Source organism: Ochotona princeps, chromosome 16 (assembly GCF_030435755.1).
Source record: "Ochotona princeps isolate mOchPri1 chromosome 16, mOchPri1.hap1, whole genome shotgun sequence".
NCBI classification, from domain to species: domain Eukaryota; kingdom Metazoa; phylum Chordata; class Mammalia; order Lagomorpha; family Ochotonidae; genus Ochotona; species Ochotona princeps.
Window position 1 is genome coordinate 50,677,644 of NC_080847.1, and position 19,021 is coordinate 50,696,664.

General features: G+C 55.1%; 1 protein-coding gene across 1 annotated transcript; it reads left to right on the forward strand.

Annotated features, from left to right (window-relative positions):
* The first annotated feature begins 207 nt into the window (after nucleotides 1–207).
* On the forward strand, nucleotides 208–10,508 carry LOC101530414 (cytochrome P450 2S1). Its single transcript, XM_058674246.1, has 9 exons — nucleotides 208–439; nucleotides 1,183–1,348; nucleotides 2,351–2,500; nucleotides 3,130–3,290; nucleotides 3,392–3,574; nucleotides 6,438–6,579; nucleotides 7,266–7,453; nucleotides 9,596–9,737; nucleotides 9,862–10,508. The coding sequence occupies exons 1-9, from the start codon at nucleotides 266–268 to the stop codon at nucleotides 10,041–10,043; spliced, it is 1,488 nt and encodes a 495-aa protein (XP_058530229.1). The 5' UTR covers nucleotides 208–265; the 3' UTR covers nucleotides 10,044–10,508.
* Nucleotides 10,509–19,021: the final 8,513 nt, after the last annotated feature.

The following is a 19,021-nucleotide window of genomic DNA, read 5'->3' on the forward strand; positions in this document are numbered from 1 at the left end:
CCTCCCGCAGCTGGGGTGTCGGAGGCGCTGTTACCACCGCGAGACCCTCGGAGCAAACCTGGGGGACCCGTTGCGGGGTGCGTGGCCCCTACCCCGACCTCAGGCGGCAGCCGGGGGCGCGGACGGCGGGGAGAGGCGCGCCTGGAGGCGGGCAGGAGGACCCGGGCCCCGCCTCCGCCGCCTGATTTCTCCGGGGCCGGGCGGCTCCCACCTCTAACCCGCCCAGACGCGTGCGGCCGCCGGGAGACCCAGCGGACCTGCGGGGATGGAGGCGGCTGGCAGCTGGGCACTGCTGCTCCTGCTGCTGTTGCTGCTGCTGCTGCTGACGTTGGCGCTGCCCCGGGTGCCAAGCCACCTGCCCCCGGGACCCAGGCCGCTGCCGCTGCTGGGAAACCTGCTTCAGCTCCGTCCCGGGAGGCTGTACCCCGGGCTTCTGCGGGTGAGGGGCGGGGCCCCAGGGCCCCAGGAGGGATAAGGACGGAAATCGGGATGCCAGGCCAGAGGGAGCCCCCTGAGTCTCCCAGGAAGGAGTCGGGACGGGATGGGGGGCGAGGGTCCTGGGGCACAAGAGTCTACAGGGCCTGTAGCTGAAAGTGTGTGTGTGTGGGTAGGTAGTGTCCTGGAGGGATGGGAAGAGGCGGAGTGTGGCGGACCCAGGGGAGAGGAAGGGTCTTAATTGAAGGAACTGGAGTGCCGTTCCTCCAGTGCCAGGGAACCACTTTTTGTGGTGTGAGGCCTCCTAACCTTGGGGGGCATGGGGTGATAGTACTAAGAGCTTCCCCATGCTGAAGAACTGGGAATAGAGCCCAAGGAGTAGAAGCAGGGTGGGGGGTGGGGGGTGAGATTGGGGGCAGGAGTCCTGCAGCACCTGCTGGGGGATAGGGGTGGGGGGAATGTTGTGAGAATTTCTGAGCCCAGAGCTGGTTCTGGCTTGTCCCTGCGGTGAGAGATTAGGACCCAAAGCAAAGAAATGGGGCTGAAAAATGTGTCAGGGGAGGGAGCTTGGGACAAGAAGAACGGGGGTTGTTTATCTGCCCGAGGGTAGGCGAGCAGGGTTCCTGGAGAGGGAGCAGAAACCAGACCCAACAGCCCCTCCAGTGCCGGGGCCGCAAGGGGTGGCACCTGGGCTAGAAGAGGCAGCCGCTAACCAGCCTTGCTTCCTGCCTCTGTGCCTCCATGCAGCTGAGTGAGAAATACGGGCCGGTGTTCACCGTGCACCTGGGCCCCTGGCGCCGCGTGGTGGTCCTGGTGGGACATGAGGCCGTGCAGGAGGCCCTGGGAGGTCAAGCTGAGGATTTTGCTGGGCGGGGAGCATTGGCGACGCTGGACCCGACTTTTGATGGCCATGGTGAGTCAGGAGCCTCCAGCACCTGCTGCCACTCAGGACGACCAGGTGTTGATGTCAATGATTAGTCACCTGTGTAGGGTGGGGTGGGGAGTGGGGCTCAGATCAGGGAGCCCATGCTGGCTGCTACAGGGTCACAGCCCGGGGCCAACCCCTGTCCTGCTCCCCCACAGCCCCAAGGCCACAGGAGGCTGGTCTGTGTCACCCTGACAGGGGCAGTTCTCAGGGTCAGGGTTGGGCTAGGGGAGGCTCAGCCAGAGGGGACCGGGCCAGGAAGAATGAGGGAAGCCCGTTAGGGATACAGAGGAAGCGCGTGTGGAGGGATGGGGCTATCCAGGAAGTCCGCCTGGAAGAGATGTGTGAACTGCGACACAGAGTGGGAGGTGTTGCAGACAGAAGGACCCAACTCCCAAAGCGTGAGGGTGGACAGGAGAAGTGGCTGGCCCTGCTCTGGCTCTGGGACGCACCCAGAGGTGTCAGAGACACACAAGGGGTCTCACTCACAGCAGGGGAGGGAGCCAGGTCTGTAATGAGACAAGTGCAGCTTTGAGAGCAGGGAGAAAGGAAGGCTTCCCAGAGGAGGTGGCATCCGAACTGAAACCCGAAGGGTGCAGGAAATTTTTTAACCGGGACTGGGTGGGGTGCAGGTGGGGGAGCTGCAGGGGCGAAGGCCTGGTGGGCCTGGCCTGGCAGGGAGGGAAAGTGTGGGGAAGTGAAAGGAGACCAGTGTGGGTGCAGTGGACAAGCCACACAGGGAGCCCCTGAGTCATGCTGGGGAAGGGGATGTGGCAGAAGGGAAGTATGTCCACTCCCCCTGGCTAATCACGCTCCTCCTGCTTACTGCTGCCAGGTCATCGGCCACAGGGCCCAGTGTATGCATGCAAGGAGCCCCGTCCTCCTGTGTGCACATCCGAATGCCCTCCCAGTCCTGGGCTCTGAGCTGGGCTGCCAGTGGGTCCTCAAGGGGCCATCCCCTCATGGAGTTCTGCCTGTCCACACACGCAGGGGTCTTCTTCGCCAATGGGGAGCGGTGGCGGCAGCTGAGGCGGTTCACCACACTGGCCCTGCGGGATGTGGGCATGGGAAGGCGAGAAGGCGAGGAGTTGATTCAGGCAGAGGCCCAGAACCTAATGGAGGAACTGCGGAAGACCCAAGGTCAGCGTCGGGGCTCAGGGGGGTCAGGGAGGGTGCAGGTGGGAGGAGTTGTTCCCTGGTATGGGTCTGACCCCCAAGGTCAGCTGGCCAAGTGGGATCTGGGAGGGTGCAGGTGGAAGGAGCCGTCCCCAGGTGTGGGCCTGACCTCCAGGGTCAGTGGGGTTTCAGAGGGACCCAGGTGGGAGGAGCCGTCCCCAGGTGTGGGCCTGATCTCCAGGGTCAGTGGGGGGCCCAGGTGGGAGGAGCCGTCCCCAGGTGTGGGCCTGATCTCCAGGGTCAGTGGGGGGCCCAGGTGGGAGGAGCCGTCCCCAGGTGTGGGCCTGATCTCCAGGGTCAGTGGGGAGCCCAGGTGGACCCAGGTGGGAGGAGTCGTCCCTGGGTGTGGGCGTGGCCCCAGCCCTGCCAGTGCCTGTGCACAAGGGCTGTGGCCAGCCCGCTGGGGTCCTCCACTCTTGGACTCTTGTCCTAACCACTCTCTCTGTCCCCCTGGCATTGTCTTCGCTCTACTTCTGGACCCCTGTCTCTCTGTCAGTCTCCCTCCCTCATACGTGTGCGCGCATTGGCGCTTCTCGTAGAGAGTTGGGGGCATGCTCCACCTCGGCTCCATCCCCGCCTTCTGTTCTTCCCAGGAAGTCCCTTTGACCCCTCCCTGCTACTGGCCCAGGCCACCTCCAACATTGCCTGTTACCTCCTCTTCGGCTTCCGCATGGCCTACGACGATGAGGAGTTCCAGGCTGTGGTGAGGGCGGCTGCCGGTACCCTGAGGGGGACCAGCTCCCCGTGGGCCCAGGTGAGTGGGCGGGAGCCTTCTCCACCCACCCACCCCGGAGGTTCCTGCCAAGACCCTCCTCCGGAGCCCTAAGGACAGCGGCCTCCCCCCGCCCCCCACAGACCTATGAGATGTTCTCCTGGTTCCTGCGGCCCCTGCCCAGCCCCCAGACACAGCTGCTCCTCCGCCACCTGGGCACCCTGGCTGCCTTCACTGTGCAGCAGGTGCGCAGGCACCAGGAGAAACTGGATGCCACAGGCCCCGCCCGTGATGTCGTGGATGCCTTCCTGCTGAAGATGGCCCAGGTAGGAGGTGGAAGGGGCTGGGCATGGGAGGGGCCCGGTGCACCTGCAGGGGGGCGGGGCCTTTATCTCCCTGTCTGCTCACCTCTCTGACTCTTCTCAGGGCTCTGTCCTCACCTGCTCGCCCTGCTCTGTATCTGCGGTGTGTTTGAGGCTGGGGGCTCTTCTCCCTTCTTCCTCCCTCTGTTCTTCCCAGGTCCTGTGACTGGGCTCCTCTACCAGCTACTCCCACCATCAATTCACTCCCCTGTGCACTCCTCCCCCGCCATGCATACTGGAAGCTTTTTGTGAATTACCACCATCCAGCTAGAAATCCGTGGTGCAGTGGGTTCAACTGCCTCTTGGGACACCAGCATCCCAGATGGGAGGGCCAGTTTGAATGCTGTCTGCTCTGCTTCTGTTTTTGTTTGCTTGCTTTGTTTTTAAAAAAGACTTATTTTATTTTTATTGGAAAGGCAGATATACAGAGAGGAGGAGAGACAGAGAGGAAGATCCTCCATCCACTGATTCACTCCCCAAGCGGCCGCAACGGCCAGAGCTGAGCCGATCCAAAGCCAGGAGCCAGGAGCTTCTTCTGAGTATCCCATGTGGGTGCAGGGTCCCAAGGCCTTGGGCTGTCCTTGACTGCTTTCCCAGGCCACAAGCAGGGAGCTGGATGGGAAACGGGACTTCCGGGATTAGAACCGGAGCCCATATGGGATCTCGGTGCGTTCAAGGCGGGGACTTTAACCACTAGGCTATCCTGCTGGGCCCTGCTCTGCTTCCGATCCAACTCCCTGCTAATGGAAAAGCAGCCGAGGATGGCGTAAGTGCTTGGGTGCATGCAGGAAACCCAGATGGAGTTCCTTGTTCCTGACTTTAGCTTGGTCCAGACCTGGCCGCAGCAGCCATCTCAGAACTTAACCAGCAGGTGGAAGACTCTCTCTGCCTTTCAAATGCATAGTTGATTTTTTTTTTAAATTAGGAAACCTTACAATTTCTTTTAAAAAGGATTTATTATTTTATTGGAAAGTCCGATTTACAGAGAGAAGGAGAGACAGAAAGATCTTCCATCCATTGGTTCATTTCCCAAGCAGCCACAATGGCCAGAGATGCGCGGATCCAAAATCAGGAACCAGGAGCCTCTTCTGGGTCTCCTATGCAGGTGCAAGGTCCCAAGGATTTGGGCTGTCCTAGATTGCTTTCCCAGACTACAGGCAGGGAGCTGGATGGGAAGTGGAGCAGCCAGGATTAGAACCGATGCCCATATGGGATCCTGGCTTGTGCAAGGTGAGGGGTTAGCCACTAGGCTACCGTGCCAGGCCTGAAACTTTGCAATTTCAAATGGTCCTAGCAAAACCCATTCTGTGACTTCCATGAGAGTAATTGATTATTTGAAAAAAAAAATAGAATAGATTTCCTAAAGAAGTGACTCAGTGGAGCTGTGCAAATTTTGGAGTAATGTGGAGATGTGGGACCATGGAGTCTGATGCAGGAATCCTTTTTTTTTTTGTTTATGGAGGAAAGGATATTTTGCAGGTGGGAGCTTATGCTGCTGCACCACGCACTAGCCCTGATGAGCTTTTGTCAGTTAAAGCAAATGGCACTATCAAAACCACAGGAACTTGTCAGCATTGGAGAAGATGTGGAACTTGTCAGCATGGACCATGAAGAGGAGGATTCTGAAGGGGTGGACATGGGGCCCACCAGCTAAGACGACCCCAACACATTCCTGTATGTAACTGCACCTGACCCCAGCTTCCCTGCAGGCAGAGGGGATGACTCCAGATCAGTCGGTTGTCCAGGACTGGCGCTGTGTCACAGCACTTTAAGCCACCGTTGATGATGCCAACATCCCACATTGGAGACCTGGCTCAAGTCCTGGGGTCTCTGCCAGCCACATGGGGTACCAGGGTGATGCTCCTGGCTACTGACTTCATCCTGTCCCTGCTCTGGCCATGTGGACATGGAGGAATAAACCAGTAGTTGGAGGATTCTCTCTCTGCATCTCTAACTCTACCTTTTCAAACATTTATCATTTTTATTGGAAAGGCAAATTTTACAGAGAGAAGGAGAGACAGAGAGACAGATCTTCCATCTGCTGGTTCACTTCCCAAGTGGCTGCAATGATTGGAGCTGAGCTGATCCAAACCCAGGATCCAGTAGGTTCTTTCAGGTCTCCCATGTGGGTGCAGGGTCTCCAGGCTTTGGGCCGTCCTTGACTGCTTTCCCAGGCCACAAGCAGGGAGCTGGATGGGAAGTGGAGCAGCCGGTACATGAAATGGAGCCCATATGGGATCCTGGAGTTTTCAAGGGGAGGATTTAGTCACTGAGTCATCACAGCTGGCTCTGTAACTCCACCTTTAAAAAAACTTTTTAAAAAACATTTTAAAGAGCTGACTTTATGACATACAGGGTAAAACCACCTCCCACAGCAGCAGCAGCATCCCATGTGGGCGCCAGTTCGAGTCCCAGCTGCTCCACTTACAATCCAGCTCCCTGTTAATGCACACGAGAAAGCAGCAGAAGATGGCCCAAGTGCTTGGGCTACTGAACTCACACAGGGGAGTTGGAGGAAGCTCCTGACTCCTGGCTTCTGGTCAGCTTAGCTCCAGCCATTGCAGCCATTTGGAAGGATTTCCCTCTGTGTCTTTCCTTCTCTCTCTTTCCCTCTTGTTCTCTCTCTCTTTGCTTCTCTCTCTCTGTAACTCTGCTTTTTAAATCAATCTTTTTAAAAGCAGTTTAGCCAAAGAGAACCTTCTGACCTTCTCGAATGTTCATTTGAACTCTGTGACAAAGCTCTCCCTTGCCACGCGGCATGCCACCCCCGCACCTTGCCCCCTGCAGCCCGCCTTCTCTGAGGCTTCTGTGATCTGGCTTCATCCAGGAGGAGCAAAACCCAAACACAGAATTCACGGAGAAGAACCTGCTCATGACCGTCACTTACCTGCTGTTTACTGGCTCGTCCACGGTCAGCGCCACCATCTGCTATGCCCTGCTACTGCTGCTGAAGTTCCCTCAGGTTCACAGTAAGGGCCGTGCGCACCTGCCAGGCTTAGGGAACAGGAGCGAGGGCTGGGGAGGGAGCATTTTGCAAACAGAACAGCCGGGCACAGTGGCGAGAATGCGTGGGCTTGGGGCTGGGACTCGGTCTTGGGAGGGTGGAAGGAGTGGAGGACAACAAGTCGGGGCGGCATCCAGCGTGGCATGGGGCAGATCTCTGGTGGGGGGACAGAAGCACCACGTGGTGAGATGGGGACTGGAAGGATCCAGAAGGAGCTGGAATTGAAACAATTTGAGTGGGGATCCTGGGCCGGCCATTGAGGGTGGAGGGGTTGCAAGGAAGTCCCAAGACCCCAGATAGAGGGGGCGAGATTGAAAAATGGGGTCGTTACATATTGGGGTAGCGGAAGCCGCCAGGGTGAGGAAGGTGCAGGGCTGGGGGTGCCCACCCCCCAAATCTCAGGCATTCTAAGGCCAGACGGCTGTGTCACCTGCTGTTGTGGCCAGTAGCTGACCACACGGTGGCGCTCAGGAGCTGGTAGCATTGGTGAAGAGGAAAAAATTTGCGTCTTCAGTTTTCTCATTTGGGAAAGCACGGTTCCCAGGCATGCGATGGGAAACTGGGATGTGTGTGTCAGGGACTGGGCCACCTGAGACAGTGCAGGAGGTGACCGGGCCCTGCCGCCCCTGACTGCCACTGTCTTGTGTGTAGACCGTGTGCAAGAAGAGCTGACGCGGGAGCTGGGTGCAGGCCGGGCGCCAGGCCTGGCGGACCGTGCCCGTCTCCCCTACACCGATGCGGTTCTACACGAGGCCCAGCGGCTGCTGGCGCTGTTGCCCATGGGCGTGCCCCGTGCCCTCACGCGAACCACCTGCTTCCGAGGGTACACCCTGCCGCAGGTGGGTATTGTGGACGGTCAGACGTTGCAGCTTTTGTTTGTCATTCTTTTTGAAAGACAAGGAGACACGCAGCGAGATGTGACATGTTTCATCCATTGGTTCATGTCCCCAAATACCTCTAAGAGCTGGGCCAGGCAGAAGCCGGGAGCTGGGAACTCTTACCTGGGTCTCCCATGAAGGTGGTGGGGACCCGAGCGCGTGAACACCTGTTGGCTGCCTCCCGGGATCGCAAGTGGGGGCAGGACTCACACCTAGGCACCGTGACAGTGGCGGCAGGTGACCCTGGCCGAGTCTTAACTGCTGTGCTCACCTCGTGCCCACCCCCACCTGCCTTTCTGGCTCTGTGCCCTCCCTGCAGCACCCCTGCACCTGCCTCCCTCCTTCCCCGCCCATGATTTTTACTCTGCCTGCTTCTGGATACGTTTCTGTTGCCCTTTGGCCTTTCTTGGGCCCTGGTTTCCCCATCTGACCCACAGGTACCCTAATGCTGCCTCCTGCTGCAGTGGCTGGCACAGTCAGACGAGGAGACACTGCCGAAAGGACTTTGAGAAGTGAGGCCTTCAGGCCCCTGACCGGTGGCTCAGAGCACACCTTCCTTCCCTCCTTCCCGGCTCGTCTTCATCCGAGAGTAGTTCATGCTCACAACCACCAGAGGGCGGAAGATGTCTCCCAGACTCGAGAAGCATCTTTTATCCTAACAGACACGGATATTGCGCTCGGAGTCTTACTCAATACCATATACCGGGTCTTCCCCTGAAAGCTTTGGCACACATATCTAATCTTCAAAGCAACTCTGTCGCTGTACCCATGAGGAAACTAAGAATGCTTGTCAAGGCTGCCCAGCCTGCAAGCAGTGGGAGCAGGACTTGAACTCACAGCCTGTGTTTTCCAAGCAGAATGGAATGATGGCAAGGTCGGTTCTGTCCAAAAGGGCCGCTGCGGGTAACTTGCCTCAGTTCTCTGGCCCCTAGTTTCACCATCATTATATTATGAATAATTATATAATTATTTAATAGTAATGATAGAATATTCATGCTATTCTATAATGTTGATCGTAACAAATATTAGTCATAATATGCCTCCTAGACTTTTTCACTGTGTGTGTGTGTGTGATAGAGAGAGAAAAAGAGAGGATACAGGTTTATTTTGGTAGAAAAGATTTTGATACCTATGCATCGTTTTTTCATAATAACACGTTTTCCCTTCTGAATACATTTTGCATTTCTTCGAAAGGCAGCGAGACAACAGAGATCTTCTGCTTGCAGGTTCACGCCCTCTGACTGTCTGCAACGGTTGGGACTGGGCCACAGCAAAGCCAGGAGCCCAGAACTCACTCCAGACACCCGTGTGGGTGGAGGTGACCCACAGTTTGCACCTCCGTGAGTGAGGCCACTGCCTGCAGTGCTCACGTCCGCTTCGCCGGGCCACACGGAGTCCCTGCTGCTCTGCTGCTGACCTCGGGAAAGCAGCAGAAGATGGCTCAAGGACTTGGGCCCCTGCCACACATATGGATGGAGTTTTCTGGTTCCCAGCTTCTGCCTGGCCCAGCCCTGGTGGTTGTGGCCATCTGGGGTGTGAACTAGCCAATGGAAGATCTCTTTCTGTCTCTCCCTCTTCCTGTATCCCTTTCAAATAAACAAATCTCTAATTAAAAAAAAAAAAGTACTTAAGCCATCACCTGTTGCTTCCCACAGTGCACATGGAAATTCCATCTCCCTGCTAACACACCTGGGAAAGCAGCAGAGGGTGGCTCAAGCGCTTGGGCCCCTGCCGCCCGCATAGGGGACCCCAATGAAGCTCCTGGCTCCTGGCTTTGGACAAGCCCAGCCCCAGCTCTTATAGGGAGTGAAGCAGGTGTATGGAAGGTCTCTAGCTCTCCCTCAACTCTTTTAAATTCTTAAAAAAAATTTTAAATGCATATTTTGAAGACCTTTTATATCACTGATTTCAGAAAATTCTGCTGCCCATCTTTCCTCTCCATTATTCACACCAGCTTGGTGGTCCATGTGTAGCGCACGTGTGAACCCATCACCTAGGTGATCACATGGAAGAGCCCTCGGTGTTGCTGACATTGTGAGACACCTCACACCTGACTCCACACTCCATCCCTACTGAGGAGTCACATGACTGTCTTCCTTCTAGGGCACGGAGGTCTTTCCCCTCCTTGGCTCCGTCCTGCAGGACCCCACGGTCTTTGAGCAGCCGGAACAGTTCAACCCTGACCGCTTCCTGGATGACGAGGGACGGTTCCGGAAGCATGAGGCATTCCTGCCCTTCTCCCTAGGTACAGTGGCTGCCCCTCGGGAGCCCTGACTCCCCTCCCCTTGCCCACCACCCACTATCCCTTTCCCCCCAGGCCTGACCTGGCTCAGCCCCACAGCCCTACTCTCTTCCCCCTCTCTTCCCAGGCAAGCGTGTGTGCCTAGGCGAAGGCCTGGCCCGCGCCGAGCTCTTCCTGCTGTTCACGGCCATCCTGCAGGCGTTCACCCTGGACAGCCCGTGCCCGCCGACAGTGCTCAGCCTCCAGCCTGCCATCAGTGGCCTCTTCAATGTCCCCTCCACCTTCCAGCTGCAAGTGCGGCCCCGCTGATCTCCAGCGCACCGAGTGCACCTGCTGAAGAGAGGGGAACTCTGGGTGGTGGTAGTGGTGGTGATGGCATGGTTGGGGCCTCCGTCCTCACTTGGGACGGGTAGGGGACAAGGATGGAGTTATGTCTCTGGAGCCACAAGTCTACACCGCAGGCAGCCCACACTGATGCACCTCTGGCTGCAGACCTTTGGCCCAGGCAGCTGTCGCAGGCCTCGCCACACGCCGGCCGCAGCCACCAGGGCCTTAAGGCAGCTGCTGCCCAGGCTGGCTCCACCGGCTGGCACAGCCACACACGGACATGTACACCACACGCAGCTGCCTGTCCGCCACCCCTAACGTCACAAAGCAGATGTCCGTGGCCGTGGCACACAACCCTTATCAATGCCAGGGTCTCCAGGTGCCCTACTCAGAAAGCAACGTGCCCCCTCCTGGGTCAAGTAAAAAATGAGAGTGTCCCTGCCCAGGGCCCCCTAGCACATGCCGTGTTCAATGACCCCTGGCCACCAAGGCCACACAGCCAGGTAGACGCAAGCTGTACCAGCTCCTGCAGCACTGCTACTGGGGCCCCTTTCCAAACACCCCATCACAGATTCTCCAGATAAACAGACCCCTGGTCTGCGTGACGCCCACCCAGCCCCCAGCCCTGCTTATGTAACCAGCTCAAACGGGACCCCTGTTCTCCCTGACCCCAGCCCCTCCGCTGCCTCCAGGTCCACACAAAGCCCAGCAGAAGGGCCTTGATGGCCATGTGGGGGGTCCCAGTGTGATGGGAGAAGCCAGATCCAATGGCCCCCCCACCCCCACCCCACCCCCGCCTCCTTTTGTAATAAATGTTTGTGTCTGGCCTGGTGCTGGGCCTGGTGTGTGACCGAATCAGTCCAAGCGCAGAAGGGGGAGTCCGCCCCTCCCCTGAGGCCGGGCGGGAGCTGAAAAACATGGTCCCCGCCCACCCTGGCTGTTGACATCAGTACCAGATGTGGAGCTGCGGGAGGAGGGAGGGAGGGGAGAGGGGGCTTTAGCCAGGGAAAGCCCAGAACCAACAGATGAGCCCCTGGGGATGCTGGGAGTCTGGAGAAAGACAGCACACAGGCCACAGTACACAGACAGACCCCAGCCGTGTCCTGGCCCTCCCAGAGAAAACCTGTGTGTTAAACCTGTGTGTTAAGCCTGCTAAGAAAGTTTCCAAACACAACTCCCGTAACTCATCCCCCAGCCTCCTTCAATAATCCTAATCTTGCTAATTTTCACTCATGTATAGGTTTTTAAAAAGATTTATTTTTTTATTGCAGTCAGATATACAGAGAGGAGGAGAGGCAGGGATATGGTCTGATGATTCACTCTCCAAGCGACCGCAATGGCTGGTGCTGCGCCGATCCGAAGCCAGGAGCCTCTTTCTGGGTCTCCCACACAGGTTCAAGGTCCCAAGTTTTTGGGCCATTTTCAACTGCTTTCGCAGGTCAGAAGCAGGGAGCTGGATGGGAAGCAGGGTTGCTGGGATTAGAACTAGTGCCCATATGGGATCCTGTTGCATTCAAAGTGAGGACTTTAGCCACTAGGCTATGGCACTGGGCCCTCATGTACAAGTTTTTTAAGGATGAGTTGATAGCAAGACCCAGATAATAATTAAATACAGATTTCTAAGAATAAAGGACATGTTTTTCTTCTCAACAGTTTTTTAAAAAACATCTATTTAATTTTTCTTTGAAAGTTGAAGTTACAGAAAGAAGAGAGAGAGAGAGAGAGAGAGAGAGAGAGAGAGACAGAACAGAGAATTTTCCACTTGTTGGTTCACTCCACAAATGGTTGCAATGGCCAGAGCTGAGCTGGTCAGAGGCCAGGAGCCAGGAGCTGCTTTTGGGCCTCCCACATGGGTTCAAGGTCTCAAGGACCGCTCCCACACAGTGCAGGTCCCAAGGCTTCAGACCATCCTCTGCCGCTTTCCTGGGCCACAAACAGGGAGCTGGATGGGAAGTGGAGCAGCCAGGATTAGAACTGGTGCCCGTATAGGATCGTGGCACTCACAGATCGAGGATTATCCGGTTAAGCTGTAGCACTGGGCCCATGGCAGTTTTCAGTCATTATAGCCAAGCCGAGAGATGGCTCAGGGAGCACCTGCCGATGCCTGCTTCTGCTGTCAGCATCTCACCCTGCAGCTCAGGGATTCTGGCCACCTGTCCGTCCAGCTCTGGCTTTTTTTTTTTTTTTTTAAGTAAGCTACAGATATCAGTTCATCTTCTAAAAATATCCTGGTGTGTCTGTCATTCACGGACGTTTCCTTGTTTAAAAGTCCCATGATGTTATCACTTTATTGACCTTTGTTCTCTGGAGGTAAAACAGTGAAAGGGGCCAGCACTGTGCTACAGCAAAGACACCTTCCGCCTTCAGCGCTGGCATCTTATCGTAGTGCTGGTTCAAGTCCTGACTGCTGCCCTCCTAGTCCTCCCCCCCCTCCTCATCCTCCTCTTCTTTTAAGATTTATATTTATTTATTTATTTATTTATTTACTGGGAAGACAGAATTATAGAGAGAAGGAGGTACAAAGAGAAAGATCTTTTGTCTAGTGGCTCACTCCCCAAGTGGCTGCAACAGCTGGAGCTGAGCTGATCCAAAGCCAGGAGATTCTTCCGGATCTCCCATGTGGGTACAGGGTCCCAAGGCTTTGGGCCGTCCTCAACTGCTTTCCCAAGCCACAAGCAGGGAGCTGGATGGGATGTGGAGCAGTCAGGATTAGAACTGGTGCCCATTTGGGATCCCAACACATACAAGGCAAGGGCTTTAACCACTAGGCCATCACACCAGGCTCATTGCTCCACTTCTGACAAAATTTCCTATTAATGCTCTCCATGCTTATACTTTTTTTTTTTTTTAAGATTTTATTTATTTATTTGAAAGGCAGAGTTACAGAAATGGCTGCAGCACCCAGAACTGGGCTGGTGCAAAGCCAAGAGCCAGGAACTTCTTTCCAGTCTCCCATGTGGGTGCAGTGACCCAAGCACTGACGGCCATTTCCCACTGTTTCCCAGGCACATCGGCAGAGAGCTGGATCAGAGGTGCAGCAGCCAGGTCCCGAACCAGCGCCCCTATGGATGCTGACACCATGAGTGAGGCGCCAAAATTTTACCTTTGAAAAGTCAAAATCCAAGTACCCATTTGTTTGTTTGTTTGTTTACATCAACTACATACACAGTTCTGTGTTTCTCAGAATTCCTGTTTCTCTGCTGTGTGCTTTCCAGTTGGTTGATTCAAGTTTGGATCCAAACTCCAAGAAGCCTCTTAGCATTTCAGACTCTGTGTTCTCCAGGCTTTGGCACGCTACTTATTTCGTTAATAAGCCAAGTCATTTGTCCCACATAATTTTTCATGGACTTGACAGATGTTGTGTTTTTGGAACATCCTTTAAAATGTCTTTCCACTCCCAGGAATTCCTGCAAACGGGGAATTAGCAGATCTGGGGCCTCCTCGTGGCTCCATGCTTAGTGACACACAAGTGTGGAGTGGCCAGGCCCTGATCCCTCTGTTAGGAAGTCGGTGTTGTGGCACAGCCTGTTACGCCTCCACCTGCGATGCCAGCAGCCTACAAGAGCACTTGTTTGGAAGTGCACTGTCACCCGTGTGGGAATCCCAGACAGAGCTGCAGGCTTCCTGCTCCAGCTCAGCCCAGCCCCAGCCCTGGCTGTTATGGCCACAAGGGGAGTGAACCAGTGGTGGGATATTGATCTCTGCCTCTCTCCCCCCAACCCCCAACCTTGTTTTCTAACTCTGACTTTCCAATAAATTAATGTATCTCTTTCTTTGGAAAACATTTTTATTGATTTGTATTGGAAAGTCAGATTTTATAGACAGAAAGCTCTTCCGTCTGCTGGTTCACTCCCCAAGTGGTCACAACATCTAGGTTGTGACCTGAGCTGAGCTGATCCAAAGCCAGCAGCCAGGTCTCCCATGTGGGGACAGGGTCCCCAGGCTTTGGGCCATCCTCTACTGCTTTCCCAGGCCACAAGCAGGGAGTTGGATGGGAAGTAGAGCAGCCAGGACACGAACCGGCGCCCATATGGGATCCTGGCACATGCAAGGCAAAGACTTTAGCCACTAGGCTACCGTGCTGAGCTCTAAATTAATCAATCTTAAAAAGAAAAGTAAGAAATCTCAACTTTTCACCTGCTGGCCTTTGATTCTTTAAAAATAAAACAAGTAATGTTTCCTGTCCAAAGTCCACCAGGGACTCCCATCAGACAACAGAGCCGAGCCCTTGCCAGGCCCAGGTCTTTGCGGACGCCAGCTCCCCACTGCTCTCCTGTTACTCCAGCCACAGACAGGCCCCCTGGAGGTCAGCTCAGCATAGACCTGCCGCTGGGCCTTTGCTCTGCCTGCAATGATCTTCTGCCTTGGCTCACATGTTGGCTATCCACTCTGTCAAAGCCTCAGCAAGGCCTTCCCTAAACATCCTCTAAAATAGTGCTTCCCCGCCCCCCCTGCCCGGCCAGGGGCCAGGGTTGTAGCACAACAAGTAAAACCGCCACCTGCAGTGCCAGCCTCCTGTATTATGAGAGTCAGTTCTCAGCAAACAGTTCTTTAAAAATTTTTTTTGAAATTTTATTGGAAAGGTAGATTTACAGAAATGGAGAGACAGAGGGAAGATCTTCCATCCGCTAGTTCACCCCAAGTGACTGCAATGGCTGGAGCTGAGCCGATCTGAAGCCAGGAGGCAGGAGATTCTTCCAGGTCTCCCACATATGTGCAAGGTCCCAAGGCTTCGGGGCATCCTCCACTGCTTTCCCAGGCTACAAGCAGGGAGCTGGATGGGAAGTGGAGCAGCCAGGACACAAACCAGCACCCATATGGGATCCTGGCATGTGTAAAGCGAGAATTTAGCCACTGAGCCATCACACCAGGTCCAGCAGTTGGTTCTTGAGGGAATCAATTCACAGGTTCACATTGGTCATGAACCCAGCACTGTCTGGTAAGTCTTAGGGAGGTGGGAACCCATCACATATCTAAATAAACAGACAGACCTCTGCTCCTCCAAAAATGCCTCAATTGTTTTGGCGTAAAGATGTATTTTATTTTTCTTGAAAGGCAAAGTTCCAGAGAGAGAAGAGACGAGAAAACGAAGAGACATCTCTCTTCCATCTGTCTCCTGGCTCACCTCCCAAATGGTCAGGTCTCGCCAGGCCAAAGCCAGGAGCCAGGAACTGCTCCTCGGTTTCTCACATGGGTGCAGGGGCCCAAGTGCTTGGGCCATTTTTTCTGCTTTTCCAGGCCATTGGCAGGAAGTTGGATTGCAAGTGGAGCAGCCAGGACCTGAACCAGTCCCCACAGGGGATGACAACACTGCAGGCATTATCATAGTCAGCTATACCACAGTGCCAGCGTCCCTTTATTACTTTTTATTTATTTTTTAAAGATTTATTTATTTTTTATTGGAAATTCAGAGGTACAGAGAGGAGTAGAGACGGAGAGGAAGATCTTCTGTCCATTGATTCATTTCTCAAGTGGAGTGCAACAGTTGGAGCTGGGCTGATCCAAAGCCAGGAATCTGGAGTCTCTTCCAGGTCTCCCATGAGGGTGCAGGGTCCCAAAGCTTTGGGCCGTCCTCGACTGCTTTCCCAGGCCACAAGCAGGGAGCTGGATGGGAAGTGGGGCCACCAGGATTAGAACCGGCGCCCAAATGGGACCCCCGGGTGCATGCAAGACGAGGACTTTAACTACCATGCTGGGCCACATTTTAAAAAAGACTCTATTTTCATCTACTTGAAAGGCAGAGATACAAAGGTGGAGATTTCCACCTGATGATTTACTTCTTTCTTTTTTTTTAAGAGAGAGAGAGCTTCATCGACTGGTTCATTCTTTTTGTTTTTTTTTTTTAAAGATTTATTTATTTTATCACAAAGTCAGATATACAGAGAGGAGGAGAGACAGAGCGGAAGATCCTCCGTTCGATGATTCACTCCCCAAGTGAGCCGCAACGGGCCGGTGCTGCGCCGATCCGAAGCCTGGAACCAGGAACCTCTTCCAGGTCTCCCACACGGGTGAAGGGTCCCAAATCTTTTCAAATGCCCACAACAGCCAGGATTAAGTCAGGCCAAAGCCAGAAGCTTGTACCTAAGTACTGGAGCCATCATCCGCTGCCTGCCAAGGTGCACAGCAGTGGAGAGCTAGAAGTAGCTGGAGGGGCTGGTGTTGTGGCACAGCAAATTAAGCCACCACTTGTCAGACTCCTGTATCAGAGTCCCAGTTCAAGTCCCAGCTAGCTTCTGCTTCTGATCCAGCTTGCTGCTGCACCTGCAGAAGCAGCAGGTGGTGGCTAAGTGCTTGGGGGAAGAGAAGGATGGAAAACCTGGCTCCTGGCTTTGATGGGGGCCAGACGCCGCTGGAGCCATCTCAGGAATGAACTGATGGATGGAGGGGGTGTGTGTGTGTGTGTGTGTGTGTGTGTGTGTGTGTCCCTCTGCGTGCCTTTCAGATACATACATCTTGACAGAGAGAGAAGAGAGAGAGGGATAGGAGAGAGGAGAGAAAAAGGAGAAAGAGAAAAGAGAAGAAAGAGAAAGGAGAGAAAGAGGAAAGACAATAGAGAGAGAGAGAGAGAGAGAGAGAGAGAGAGAGAGAGAGAGAGAAGAGAGAAAGAAAGTAACCGGGACACAAACCAGCACTCCAATAAGAGTCGTGAGGAACACCGACAGCCCAAGTGGCAATGTAACCCGTAACCCACCATGGCAAACATCTCCCCTCAGTTATCCATTGCCCCTTTCACAGGTTAACAGGAAAGCAGGAGTGACCAGGATATGGCCAGTCCCTGCCATCCTGGGGCCCACAGATCAACAGCAGGGGACAGACATGAGACAATCGATCCTGCTGGCTGTGCATGTGTGACCCAAGAGAGACACAGGGTTGAGTAGACAACACAGGGACCTTGTTAGACCAGAAGGGGCCAGGTGGTGCTGCCACCGGAGGGGACCAGCGAGCTGGGATCGAAATGTGTGCCAGAGCGATGGGAGAAGGGTTGCACATGGAAGCTGAAGGCCTGCAAGCGGGGCTCGCAGAGTTAGTCGGGGAAAGCAGGAGAAACGCGGGTTAAGCAGACCTCAAGGCCAGTCCTGGCACGGCGGTTCCAACGTGCCCGCGTCTGTGTGGGAGTGCCTGCCTTTCGGCACACTCTGCTCACATACCAGCCTCTGCTGCCACTCACCTGGCAGGCAGCGGGTAGGGGCTCGAGCGCCTGGGTCCCATGGGAGACCCAGATGGAGTTCCAGGCTCCTGGCTTGTCCAGACCCAGCCACTATGGCCACTTGGGGAATGAACCAGGAGATGGAAAATGTCTTTCTGTTACTCTGCCTTTCAAAAGGAAAAAAGGAAAAGGAAGAGAAAAAAAACAGGAAGGAAAGAAGAAAGGAAAGAAGAAAGAGGGGCCTGTAAGATAATCTAGTGGCTAAGGTCCTTGACTTGCATGCGCTGGGATACCATATGGGTGCCGGCTTTAATCCCGGCTGTCCACTTCCCATCCAGCTCCCTGCTTGTGGCCTGCGAACACAGTCAATGTCAGCTCAAAGCCTTAGGGCCCTGCACCTGCGTGGGAGACCCAGAAGAAGCTCCTGGTTCCTGGCTTCAGATGTCTTAGCTCTGGCCACTGCGGCTGTGGCTACTTGGGGAATGGCATGAATCAGCAGATGGAAGATCTTTCTGTATCTGCTTCTCTCTATATATAGATATAGATGTAGATATAGATATAGACATAGATATATATCTTTCCAAAAATGAATACATCATTTTAAGAGGGGAAGGAGACTGAAGAGGGTCTGGCCTGGGAGGGGAATACCCCTCTGACTGCTGAGTGGGAGTGGAGTCCAGCAGCCCAGGGCGGAAGCCCAGGCCAGGGAGGTCAAGACGGGACCAGGGAACACAGGGAGATACTGAATGCTCTGTAGAATGTAACAACTTGGTGCAGAGGGGGAGGGCGTGCAGGAGGCTCAGTGGCAGAGTGGGGGCTAAAAGGCGGTGGGGGGGGAACATGGATGAGATAGCCCAGGCAAGCAGAGGGTGAGGGACCGAGTGACCTTTGAGGAATGGGGGAGCTCCCCCAGAGGATTGTGGGGAGCCATGGCTGAGCAGGGCTGAGGGAGGGCCCTGGAGGTGGTGTCTGAGTTAGGAAGAGGAGAGGAGGGGGCCCATAGCAGAGGAATCCGGAGGAGATGGAGGGGGCCCAATGAGAAACAGCCAAAAGCAGAGGGACAGACGCCCAGCCCCGCAGGCACCAGACATGCCAAGTCCCCAGGGGCACAAAAGTGGACACGCAGCAGAGCTAATGTGCCCCGGCGAGAACAGCCGGTGTGCACAGAGGCGAGCTGATGCAATTCCAGCCAGCACGCCACCTGTGTGCATGGAATGGCCCGTGCTGCTTGGACCCAGATGGTCCTTCCTAATGGCCAGCCCAAGGGACACAGCTCTTACTCGTTCCCATTTCACAGATAGACACACTGAGGCCCAGGAGGTCATTCACCTGCCATTGACCACAGGACTAACGATAGCGCTGGGGTTTTAATCTGCATCTGGATTGGGGGAGGCGGGAGTGGTAGGTGGTAGGGCACCATCGTGTCTGCCCATCTCAGTGCTGGTGTGGGGTCTGGGGTGTCTGAGAACCGTGTCTCCCCACGTGAGAGTTCCTCACGTGTTCTTGCGCCGGATGAGCCGGCTTGTCTGTGTGTGTCTGTGGGCTGGTGGCATGCCCCAGCGTGTATCTGCCTGTCAGACAGAGAGAGAGAGAGAGAGAGAGAGAGAGAGAGAGAGAGAGAGAGAGACCTTCTTTTTGGAGCCCTGAGTGCGAGGGGGAGTAAGGGCCAAGGAGGCCAGGCCAGGGCTGGGCGGAGGGGGGCGTCCAGACTAGGAGGGGAGGGATGTTTACCAGACGTCCAAGGAGCCTAGAAGGACAGCGCCCAGAGGCTGGCCAGTGGAGCCCAGACGGATCCGCAGCCTCTGGCCCCAGC

Coding starts and splice junctions, on each gene's coding strand:
- LOC101530414 (XM_058674246.1), top strand. CDS start 266: ATGGAGGCGGCTGGCAGCTGGGCACTGCTGCTCCTGCTGCTGTTGCTG. Junction 2,501..3,129: donor GGAACTGCGGAAGACCCAAG/GTCAGCGTCGGG, acceptor TGTTCTTCCCAG/GAAGTCCCTTTGACCCCTCC. Junction 9,738..9,861: donor ATTCCTGCCCTTCTCCCTAG/GTACAGTGGCTG, acceptor CTCTCTTCCCAG/GCAAGCGTGTGTGCCTAGGC.